At 51.4% G+C, this 12,041-nt stretch overlaps 1 protein-coding gene across 1 annotated transcript in view; it reads left to right on the plus strand.

Moving 5' to 3' along the window:
• The window catches only part of SMARCC1 (SWI/SNF related, matrix associated, actin dependent regulator of chromatin subfamily c member 1), a 165,434-nt gene that overhangs the window by 127,296 nt on the left and 26,097 nt on the right, over positions 1 to 12,041 (plus strand). The window contains exon 27 of the mRNA XM_060248243.1: positions 4,224 to 4,482. Coding sequence (XP_060104226.1) covers positions 4,224 to 4,482 — 259 coding nt within the window. The remainder of the gene's footprint in view (positions 1 to 4,223; positions 4,483 to 12,041) is intronic.

A 12,041-nucleotide genomic window follows, 5' to 3' on the forward strand; every position in this document is an offset into this window, starting at 1 on the left:
GAACCGGGTTTGATTCCCCACTCCTCCACTTGCACCTGCTGGAATGGCCTTGGGTCAGCCATAGCTCTAATAGAGAGCCAGTTTGGTGCGGTGGTTAAGTGCACGGACTCTTATCCGGAACAACCGGGTTTGATTCCCCACTCCTCCACTTGCAGCTGCTGGAATGGCCTTGGGTCAGCCATAGCTCTCGCAGGAGTTGTCCTTGAAAGGGGGGCAGCTTCTGGGAGATCTCTCTCAGTCCCACCCACCTCACAAGGTGTCTGTTGTGGGGGAAGGAGACAAAGGAGTTTGTAAGCCACTCTGAGACTCTGATTCAGAGAGAAGGGCGGGGTATAAATCTGCAGTCTTCTTCTTCTTTGGCAGAAAGTGGCTTGTGAAAATGGGAGCTGTCATGGTGTAGCAATTGGAGTGTTAGGCTAGGATCCCAGGTTCAAATCCCTCCTTGTACCATAGAAGCTGGCTGGTTGACCTTGGGCCAGTCGCACTGTTGGTTTGACCTGTCTCACGGGAACAAAGTTTGAGTGCAGTGGCACCTTTAAGAGAGTGCTTTTGAGTACAGTAAAAGCTTCTACCCAGAGTCCAATGGAAGCACATGAAAGCTTCTATCCAGAATGAAACTTGGCTGGTCTTAAGAGGTGCGACTGGACTCCACCTTTGTTTTGCTGCTTCACCCCACCACAGTGACCCACCAGAATCTACCTCACAGGGTTGTTGTGAGGATAAAACAGAGGAGAGAAGAGGAGATTGGATTGAGACCAGTGTTCCCTCTAAGTTAATGTGAGCTAGCTCACAGATTTTTAGCCTCCAGCGCATACATTTTTTGTCTTAGCTCAGGAAAAACGGCCTCAGAGCATTTACATTTGCATTTTATTTGATTTATATCCCGCCCTACCCCACCAAAGCGGGCTCAGGGCGGCTCACAACATAAAAATTCTACCAATAAAATTCAATAATTACAATACAATAATAATTTACATAATTAAAACAAGAGCAGAATAATGTATGCAGTAGCTCACAACTTTAATGCCAGTAGGTGGGGCTGAGAGAGCTCTGACAGAAACGGCTCTTGAGAAGAACAGCTCTGAGAGAACTTGTGGTTGACCCAAGGTCACTCTGGCAGGTGCATGTAGAGGAGTGGGGAATGAAACCCGGTTCTCCCAGATAAGAGTCTGCGCATTTAACCACTGCACCAAACTGGCTCTCCAGGAGGCCTGAAGAGAACAATATAAGCGGCTTTGGGTTCTCCACTGGGGAGGAAGGCAGGGTATAATTGGAGTCAGTAAATAAATAACAATAAAGCCAAGTGTGCCCCTTGGTATGGAGCTGCCTTTTCTACAGCAATCTGTGGCATCGCGGGAGACAGATGTGGCCGAGGGGCAGCTTGAATAGTAGCTGTCTCTGTTGAGGGGCAGAATGCAGCCTTGGTATTGAGAAGCCCCTCCCCAGTTCTGTGGAAGGGCAGCGTACTGAAACACCATCTGATGAGCAGCATAGCCCCCCAGCCGTCTGCAGCCAGAGCTGCCTTAAGTGCCTTGCTGCGCTTTCCAGAGGAGTAAAACAGTGAAAGGGGGGAGCTCTTGGTCGGCTGCACGCCCAACGGCGGCAGCAGCAGCAGCTTTTCCTCCTCAGAGATTCTGCCAGCCCTCTCTGTGCCCCCCCCCCCTGCCGCCGCCATGTGCAGGCATTCCCTGTTGCTGATTGGCAGAGGAGGAAGAGCTTGTTGCTAAGGGGTAGGTTCTCCGTACGTTTCCTTAGCAGCGTTGCAGAATACCTCTTTCACCCAGCTTTCTAGGCACTGGGCACTTCCTCGTTACAGAAAAAGTGCACGTGTCTCTCCAGAAAGCTTCTGACAGCTCAGAAATATAGCCTTTGTCTTTTGCCGCTGCCCCAGTTCCTCTGGAGGGTGGCCGCTCCGTGCTGGGGAAGGGGGGGCAAAGGAGGGGAGCTGACAGGTTCACGCTGAACATGTAAATGGAAGCCATTTTAGAGCTGTCAGCCCTAATTGTGTTCCAGTAAAGACTGTCCAAATAGAATCTGTGCTGATCTCGAGTGGGGTTGACGGTGACAGGGGAAGGTTTGGGTTTTGGATGATGGGTGGCGTTTTGACATGTACCTAGAGATGCAGAAGTCCTGAGAAATTGGGGGGAGGGATGTTCCCCCTCCCTTTTTTTTTCCTTGAGGCCTTTCTTTCCATTTTCCCAATGGCATAATCAGAAATTTTGTGGAGTGCAAAAAACCCCCCACTATGAAATATTTTCCCTTTTCAGATGAGTAAGATGCTTTTAAAGACAAGCTGGGTGTGCTGTAGGCAGAAGCATCTCAGAAGGATGCATAATCATGCAGAGCTTTCATTGCTTCTCCGCTGTTGTGCGCTTTCTGTTATCCTTCTGACACGACTCTTCTCTCGTTTTCACCTCTCCTTCAAAACACTGGGGCAGGTATACCCACAGACTGGGGGGAAACTAGCTCATTGCCTCAGCTTGCTGGAGGGTGGGGCGGAGTATCTCTGAATGTTTCTCTGTGAATTGAGCTCTAAGCAGTAGCCATAGAAGGGAGAAGACAGCACCTAGCTGCAGACAAGGTATATCAGAATGCATCATTTTGCAGTTTTCTCTCCAGTACTGGTTGTACTTACAATTACGCTTATAGAAACGTAACAGATTTACAACTTTCTTAAATAGGTCAAATATTGTGGTTTTCTGTGCTAAGTTATAAATGCATAAATAAATATATTTGGGTTGACAAAAAAGTGGTAGAATCCAACAAGTAGAAAGATGAGTAAAAGACATCCAATATCTAATTACAGCAGTCTTTCAGAAACCTTAATAAAGATTCAAATATTTTATGAAAAACGTCTGTGTAATTTTGCATTACAAATTAGTGAAATTAGTGAAATAGCACAACTCCCATACAATAGAATTTCTCATTCATAACATTTGCAACTTAAGAGGGAAATCATGAACAAGCAATACTTTAAACGATCCATTGCAATCACAAAAACATCAACAAGGTCCAGAGTCCATTATATATCAAAGGAAGCCCTCCAGAATATATCACAGAAGTCCTAAGAATGGCCATCCACTTGTTCCGAAAATCCTCCTTATCTGTGAACATTGTAGGTCCCTTTTGTACCCTTCGTCCTTAATAGTCAGTTAAAGAAGCAGCACTGAGAACTAACCTTTCACTGATTTATTTTGTCTGATGAGCAATGCACAGGAATGCAGTTCTGGCTGGCTTGGTGTCTGCGGTGCAGCCTAATATGCAAATTAGTTCCTGCTGGACTTTTTCTACCAAAAAAGCCCTGATATATTCTATCCGATATACCTATTTTATTACAAGGCCTTTCAGATTGGACACCACTCTTATGCTTACAGAAGAAAAGGACTAGATGAGACAACTGACTGTGTGCTGAAGGAGCCCTCAAAAGCACCGTGTGAAGGTTGTTCACTCCATCTATCCAGGGAGTCCCAGAGCCAGCATGCCCTTGGTGGCTAAGACCAGCTCTGATTGAATTTGTTTTGGTTCAGTGCACACACTCTTTATCTGGGAGAATTGGGTTTGATTCCCCTCTCCTCCACTTGCACCTCCTGGAATGGCCTTGGGTCAGCCATAGCTCTAATAGAGAGCCAGTTTGGTGTAGAGGTTCAGTGCACGGACTCTTATCCAAGAGAACCAGGTTTGATTCCCTGCCCCTCCACTTGCAGCTGCTGGAATGGCCTTGGGTCAGCCATAGCTCTAATAGAGAGCCAGTTTGGTGTAGAGGTTCAGTGCACGGACTCTTATCCAGGAGAACCAGGTTTGATTCTCCACTCCTCCCCTTGCAGCTGCTGGAATGGCCTTGGGCCAGCCATAGCTCTTGCAGGAGTTGTCCTTGAAAGGGCAGCTTCTGGGAGAGCTCTCTCAGCCCCACCCACCTCACAGGGTGTCTGTTGTGGGGGAAGAAGACATGGGAAATTGTAAGCGCCTCTGAATCTCTGATTCAGAGAGATGGGCGGGGTATAAATCTGCAGTCGTCTTCTTCTGAAAATGGAGCCCATTGTCTAGTTTGCAGCATGATAGAAAGCAGTTGTGGGCTGGAGAACGGAGAGGAGTGACTTTGGTATCAGACTCTGGAAATGTCCTAAAGGCTTGGTGCATCGGTTGGAAGGAAGGCATGGGGGTGGGGGGGCTTGGTTCCAGTGTGTACATTATGGCATGACCACGTTCTCTCCCTTCCCCTGTAGCTGGAGCAGCAGAGGCAGCAGCTGCTGACGGAGCGCCAGAACTTCCACATGGAGCAGCTGAAGTACGCGGAGTTGCGTGCCCGCCAGCAGCTGGAGCAGCAGCACAGCCAGAACGCCCAGCAGTCTCACCAGCATTCCAGCGGCCCCGGCATGAACCCTCTGGGGACGCCGGGGCATTCCGGCCTGATGCCACCCCAGCAACCTCCTCCGTATCCCATGATGCACCACCAGATGCCCCCACCTCACCCCCCGCAGCCAGGTAAGGGCTGGGAATCAGGCGTGGTTCAAGGGAGGTCGGGCTGCATTCAAGTCAAAACACTGAAATCCAGAAGTTGGGACCGAGACATGTAATCGCGTTAGCTTGGATCCAGTGCTGCTGTGCATGGAGTTAGAACAAGAGCCACTGTGGTGGTTAAGAGTGTCAGAGAGCCAGGTTCAAATCCCCTCTCATGCCTTGGAAGCTCACTGGTTGTCCTTGGGCCAGTTTGGAGTAGTGGTTAAGTGTACAGAGTCTTATCTGGGAGAACTGGGTTTGATTCCTCACTCCTCCACTTGCAGCTGCTGGAATGGCCTTGGTTCAGCCATAGCTCTAATAGAGAGCCAGCTGGGTGTAGTGGTTAAGTGTGCGGACTCTTATCTGGGAGAACCGGGTTTGATTTCCCCCTCCTCCACTTGCAGCTGCTGGAATGGCCTTGGGTCAGCCATAGCTCTAATAGAGAGCCAGCTGGGTGTAGTGGTTAAGTGTGCGGACTCTTATCTGGGAGAACCGGGTTTGATCCCCCCACTCCTCCACTTGCAGCTGCTGGAATGGCCTTGGGTCAGCCATAGCTCTGGCAGAGGTTGTCCTTGAAAGGGCAGCTGCTGTGAGAGCCCTCTCCAGCCCCACCCACCTCACAGGGTGTCTGTTGTGGGGGAGGAAGGGAAAGGAGATGGTGATCCACTCTGAGATTCAGAGTGGAGGGCGGGATATAAATCCAATATCTTCATCTTCTTCTTTCAAGAGTCAGCACTCCCTTTGCAAAGGAAATCTTAATTCTTGAGAGTGCCTGCCCTGAAAACCTTGTTGGTCAGAAAAGGGCCAGAAAGGGGCAACTGGTATGATTCAAGGGTTGGAACACTTCCCCTATGAAGAAAGGTTATTGAAGCACTTGGGGCTCTTTGGCTGGGAGAAATGTCAACTGAGGGGTGACATGATCGAGGTTTACAAGAGTATGTATGGGATAGAGAAGGTAGAGAAAGGAGCTCTTTTCTCCCTCGTGGACACTCAGTGAAATTGCTGAACAGTCGGGTTAGAACAGATAAAAGGAAGTTCTTCACCCAAAGGGTGATTAATACATGGAAATCACTGCCACAGGAGGTGGTGGTAGCTACAAAAATAGATGGCTTCCAGAAGGGTTTGGATCAACATCTGGAGCAGAAGCCCATCAGTGGCTATTAGCCACAGGGTGTAGATGGAACTCTCTGTCTGGGGCAGTGATACTCTGTATTCTTGGGGAGGGGGGGAAGCAGTGGGAGGGCTTCTAGTGTCCTGGCCCCATTGATGGGCCAGTTTGGTGTAGTGGTTAAGTGCGCAGACTCTTATCTGGGAGAAGCGGTTTTGATTCCCCACTCCTCCACTTGCACCTGCTGAGATGGCCTTGGCTCAGCCATAGCTTTCATCAAAGCTGTCCTTGAAAGGGCAGCTTCTGTAAAAGCACTCTCAGCCCCACCTACCTCACAGGGTGTTTGTTGTGGGGGGTGGGGGGAAGGTAGAGGAGATTGTGACCGCTCTGAGACTCTGAGATTCAGAGTATAAGGCGGGATATAAATCATCATCATCTTCTGATGGACCTTCTGATGGAGGCCCAGATAGCAGCCACTGCCAAGTCGGCGTTTTTTCACCTGAAGTGGGCAAGGCAGTTGGCCCCCTTCCTAGAGCGTCGGGACCTGGCAACAGTGATCCATGCGACGGTCACCTCAAGGTTGGATTACTGTAATGCCCTCTACATGGGGCTGCCTCTGTGCCGAACCCGGAGGTTGTAGCTGGTGCAGAACGCGGCGGCTAGGCTTTTATTAGGGCTCCCGAAGTGGGAACACATACAGCCGGTGCTGCGTGGACTACACTGGCTGCCAGTTGTATACCGGGTTCGCTACAAAGTGCTGGTTATTTCCTTTAAAGCCCTATATGGACAAGGACCTGCCTACCTGAAGGACCGTCTCTCCCCATATGAACCCCAGAGAGCACTGAGGTCAGTGGGGAAGAACCAACTGACTATCCCCAGGCAGAAGGAGGCAAAATGAAAGAATACTCGTACACGGGCCTTCTCCATTGCAGCTCCACACCTATGGAACCAGCTCCCGGAAGAAGTGCAGGCCCTGCGGAGCCTTGAACAGCTCCGCAGGGCCTGCAAGACCTTCCTCTTTAGGACGGCCTTTACCTGACTGAATGACTGACGGACTCGCCTAAAGTGATCCCGCCATCATACATACTTGCATCTAATAGAATAGCACCAGAAATGTTAATGTTAAATTGGGATGTTTTAAGTCGAATGTTGATTTTAAAATTTGTTGTATAATTTGTTAGCCGCCCTGAGCCTGCTTCGGCGGGGAGGGTGGGATATAAATAAAATGTTATTGTTATTATTATTATTATTATTATTATTATTATTATTATTGATGGCACCTGGTTTTGTCTTGTTTTTGGCCACTGTGTGATGCAGAGTGTTGAACCGGATGGGCCATTGGCCTGATCCAGCACGGCTTCTCTTATGGACAGTGCTGCTGGTCTTCAGTCTAACGTGAGAAAATGGCCTCTTGATCACTGATGCTATTTTATCACTGATGGTGAGCCAGTTGGGTGTACTGGTTAAGTGTGCAGTCTCTTATCTGGGAGAACCAGGTTTGGTTCCCCACTCCTCCATTTGCACCTGCTAGTATGGCCTTGGGTCAGCCATAGTTCTGGCACAGGTTGTCCTTGAAAGGGCAGCTGCTGTGAGAGCCCTCTCCAGCCCCACCCACCTCCCAGGGTGTCTGTTGTGGGGGAGGAAGAGAAAGGAGATTGTGAGCCGCTCTGAGACTCTTCGGAGTGGAGGGCGGGATATAAATCCAATACCCTATTTTATGCAAAAATTGAAAACATAAACATATCAACTTCTTTGTTGTTGACTGATCCGAGTCCCCTGTTTTCTACGTTGGGGAGAGGGAAAGTAGCAGGGGCCAGGTCTCAATTAAGAAGGAAGCCCCCCCCCCCTCTACTTCCAAAGATTTGAGAACCGCACATCTAGATTGTTAAGAGCTCAGGATCTGGCTGGTCTGGTTTGGGAAGACATTGCAGCAAACCTCAAGAGATGAGATGTCAAAGTGATGAGAGGAGGAGGAGGTGGCGGAACTGCTCCGCGGGCTTCAGGGGAAGGAGGGAATGCAGAAGTGGGGTTTCACAGCAGTCAGTATGAAAGGGAAGCTTGGTGCCAACACCCCAGGAGCTCTGCAGGGAAGGAGGAGAAATGTGGACTGGAGGCAGCAGAGAGCAGTAAGCCTGAGGGACAGTTGGCTGCTCTAAACGCAAGAAGGGACAGTAATAGACGTCAGATCTGCTGGAGAGCCAAACACGGCGCACATTACTGTAGGAAAGAGATGGAAGTTCAGTCTCTTGCTTTCTTCACTTGTGCAGGGCTTGCAAGTTTCTGATGTTACAAAGCCAGGAGGGTCAGGTGGGTTTAATTTTGTTCAAGTTCTTTCCTTCGATTTTCCCTGGTCTGCAGTTTTAGCTACAGTTTTAGCAGCTAGCAGAACTAATTTGCCCTCAGCTGATGGCACAGTAAGGAGAAGGGTCCTGTTAACAGCTTTCAAGGAAAAGTCCACGGATGTCGCAAAGGCCAAGTGATCTTTCTTGCAGGGGGTGGGCATAGAAGGCCAGGGAGTTGTTTGCATGTTGGAAGCTCTCATCAGAGGCAGACTGGACTTTGTTTTAACTTGCTGGCTGTTTACCTTAAGAACAGAAGAGCCCTGCTGGATCAGACCAGTGAGGGTCCATCAAGTCCAGCCTCCTGTCTCAGACAGTGGCCAACCAGTTCCTCCTGAGGTCCAACAACAGGGCATGGAGGCCAAGGCCTTAACTAGAGAACATCAGAAGAGCTCTGCTAGATCAGACCAGTGAGGGTCCATCCAGCCCAGCCTCCTGTCTCACACAGTGGCCAACCAGTTCCTCTGGAGGGCCAACAACAGGGCAGAGAGGCCAAGGCCTTCCCGTGAGAAGAACATCACAACAGCCCTGCTGGATCAGGCCAGTGAGGGTCCATCTAGTCCAGCATCGTGTCTCACACAGTGGCCAACCAATTCTTCTGGAGGGACAACTACTGGGTATAGAGGCTGAGGCTGGCTGGGTCAGACTAGTGAGGGTCCACCTAGTCCAGCCTCCTGTCCTACACAGTGCCCAACCAGTTCCTCTGGAGGGCCCACAACAGGGCAGAGAGGCCGAGGCCTTCCTCTGAGAAGAACATCAGAAGAGTCCTGCTGGATCAGACCAGGGAGGGTCCATCTAGTCCAGCCTCCTGCCTCACACAGTGGCCAGCCAGTTCCTCTGGAGGGCCAAGAACAGGGCAGAGAGGCCGAGGCCTTCCTCTGAGAAGAACACCAGAAGAGTCCTGCTGGATCAGACCAGGGAGGGTCCATCTAGTCCAGCCTCCTGCCTCACACAGTGGCCAGCCAGTTCCTCTGGAGGGCCAAGAACAGGGCAGAGAGGCCGAGGCCTTCCCCTGAGAAAAACCTCAGAAGAGCCTTGCTGGATCAGAGCAGAGAGGGTCCATCTAGTCTAGCCTCCTGTCTCCCACAGTGGCCAGCTAGTTCCTCAGGAGAGCCAACACACAGGACATAAAGGCTGAGACCTTCCTCTGATGTTGCTGCTTGGGATTTGGAGGTTGCCTGCCTCTGGAGGTTCCCTTTACAGCACAGTGGTTCCTCGTCCGCTTTGTGCTGTACTTACGATCTTCCAAGTCCCCTGGGTTCTTTGCAGTGGCTGTTCATTTCTCACCACCCTGGTCCAAGTTGCTGCTCCTCAGTTAGCTGCTTTGTCCCGCAGCCTCCCTTAACGATAGGGTCATGCAGCCCTCCAGCCTAGGCAGAACTGGATCCTATGAGGTGCCGCCTCCATGCAAGTGTTCGAGAATCTGTGGTTGCCTTGTGTCATGAGCAGCAACAAAACTGCAGTTGGAGGGGGGCGGGATTTTTGCCAGAAGGAACCAGGCAGCTTGCAGGGGTGTAGGCAAGTCACAGGCAAAGCAGCTTAGCTGCATCTTTTGAGGGGTTGTGGCTCAGTGGATGAACCTCTGCTTTGCATCCCAAAGGCCCCTGGTTCAATTCCTCAGCAGCATCTCCAGTTAAGTAGTCTGGCAGGAGGTGATGTGAAAGACCTCAGCCAGAGGCCCTGGAAAGCCACAGAAAGAGGCCTTGGCTCAGTGGCAGAGCATCTGCTTGGCATGCAGGCGGGCCCAGGTTCAATCCCCGGCATCTCCAGTTGAAAAGACCAGGCAGGAGGTGATGTGATAGACTTCAGCCTAAGATCCTGGAGAGCCACAGAAAGAGGCCTTGGCTCAGTGGCAGAGCACCTGCTCGGCATGCAGGAGGTCCCAGGTTCAATCCCCGGCATCTCCAGTTGAAAAGCCCAGGCAGGAGGTGATGTGATAGACCTCAGTCTAAGATCCTGGAGAGCCACAGAAAGAGGCCTTGGCTCAGTGACAGAGCACCTGCTCGGCATGCAGGAAGACCCAGGTTCAATCCCCGGCATCTCCAGTTGAAAAGACCAGGCAGGAGGTGATGTGATAGACCTCAGTCTAAGATCCTGGAGAGCCACAGAAAGAGGCCTTGGCTCAGTGACAGAGCACCTGCTCGGCATGCAGGAAGACCCAGGTTCAATCCCCGGCATCTCCAGTTGAAAAGACCAGGCAGGAGGTGATGTGATAGACTTCAGTCTAAGATCCTGGAGAGCCACAGAAAGAGGCCTTGGCTCAGTGACAGAGCACCTGCTCGGCATGCAGGAAGACCCAGGTTCAATCCCCGGCATCTCCAGTTGAAAAGACCAGGCAGGAGGTGATGTGATAGACCTCAGTCTGAGATCCTGGAGAGCCACAGAAAGAGGCCTTGGCTCAGTGACAGAGCACCTGCTCGGCATGCAGGAAGACCCAGGTTCAATCCCCGGCATCTCCAGTTGAAAAGACCAGGCAGGAGGTGATGTGATAGACCTCAGTCTAAGATCCTGGAGAGCCACAGAAAGAGGCCTTGGCTCAGTGACAGAGCACCTGCTCGGCATGCAGGAAGACCCAGGTTCAATCCCCGGCATCTCCAGTTGAAAAGCCCAGGCAGGAGGTGATGTGATAGACCTCAGTCTAAGATCCTGGAGAGCCACAGAAAGAGGCCTTGGCTCAGTGACAGAGCACCTGCTCGGCATGCAGGAAGACCCAGGTTCAATCCCCGGCATCTCCAGTTGAAAAGACCAGGCAGGAGGTGATGTGATAGACCTCAGTCTAAGATCCTGGAGAGCCACAGAAAGAGGCCTTGGCTCAGTGACAGAGCACCTGCTCGGCATGCAGGAAGACCCAGGTTCAATCCCCGGCATCTCCAGTTGAAAAGACCAGGCAGGAGGTGATGTGATAGACCTCAGTCTAAGATCCTGGAGAGCCACAGAAAGAGGCCTTGGCTCAGTGACAGAGCACCTGCTCGGCATGCAGGAAGACCCAGGTTCAATCCCCGGCATCTCCAGTTGAAAAGACCAGGCAGGAGGTGATGTGATAGACCTCAGTCTAAGATCCTGGAGAGCCACAGAAAGAGGCCTTGGCTCAGTGACAGAGCACCTGCTCGGCATGCAGGAAGACCCAGGTTCAATCCCCGGCATCTCCAGTTGAAAAGACCAGGCAGGAGGTGATGTGATAGACCTCAGCCAGAGACCCTGGAGAGCCACTCCTTTGACTCACCTTGATGGACCCAGGGGCTCTGATTCAGCAAGAAAGCAGGGTCATGTATGGCCACGTGAGCTCGCAGTTGTCGTCTTTGAATGGGCCTGCCTGTTGAGGGCAGTGAAGAAGAAGGTGCCAAGGAAGAGGGCTTGGGAGGGCTCCACTTGACCTTTGACCTGTGAGGGTTGCCCAGCCCTTCCCTGGCTTCCCAGCAGCCATTGTCCCGCAGACTTTGCTTGCCCTGTTAATGTAGCCGAGCACGAAGAGATGCACGAAGCTGAGCGTTGTTTAAGTGACTGGCTGGGCTGGGAACCACTCAGAATAAGGGGACCGAAGGGGCCCATAAAACATTTATTGGCCAAGGAAGCAAAGAAGAGCCGTGGTTTATGGCCGTCTTCAATCCTGCACGCAGCTGGGAAATACTGCTGCAGGCTCCAAGCCATTTCTCCTGGCCTACTTTCTGCAAGCCCTGGGGGGAATCCAGCAGCCAGGCCTGGACTTTGAGGGGCACAGTTCCAGTATTCCCCTCAAGGTGGTCTGAATCAGAGCAGAGTCCCCAGCCTTGAGTCGTCCCCATCATGAGGGTTTAGTCTCTGGCTGTGAGGTGGGAGGTCGTATCCCTCCTTTTCCTCTGGCAGCAAAGCCCTTTTCCCCAGGGGCTTGACACACAGTGCCCACTTTTGTCTGCGAGAAAAGCGTTCGGTGTTTCTACAATCCATCTGGCGATGTTGTATCGATCAATTTGTATTCAGATATTTTCCTATGCTACGGCCACTGGCATGGAGGAGGGATTACTTTTCCCATTAGGAGGCTGCACATGCAAGCACTCAGCGCTCTGCAGTCCTCCCCCCGCACCGGTGTCCTGATCCAAACTGCGCCCTGCTGTGATTTT

This window comes from Heteronotia binoei, chromosome 10 (assembly GCF_032191835.1).
Source record: "Heteronotia binoei isolate CCM8104 ecotype False Entrance Well chromosome 10, APGP_CSIRO_Hbin_v1, whole genome shotgun sequence".
Classification (NCBI taxonomy): Eukaryota; Metazoa; Chordata; class Lepidosauria; order Squamata; family Gekkonidae; genus Heteronotia; species Heteronotia binoei.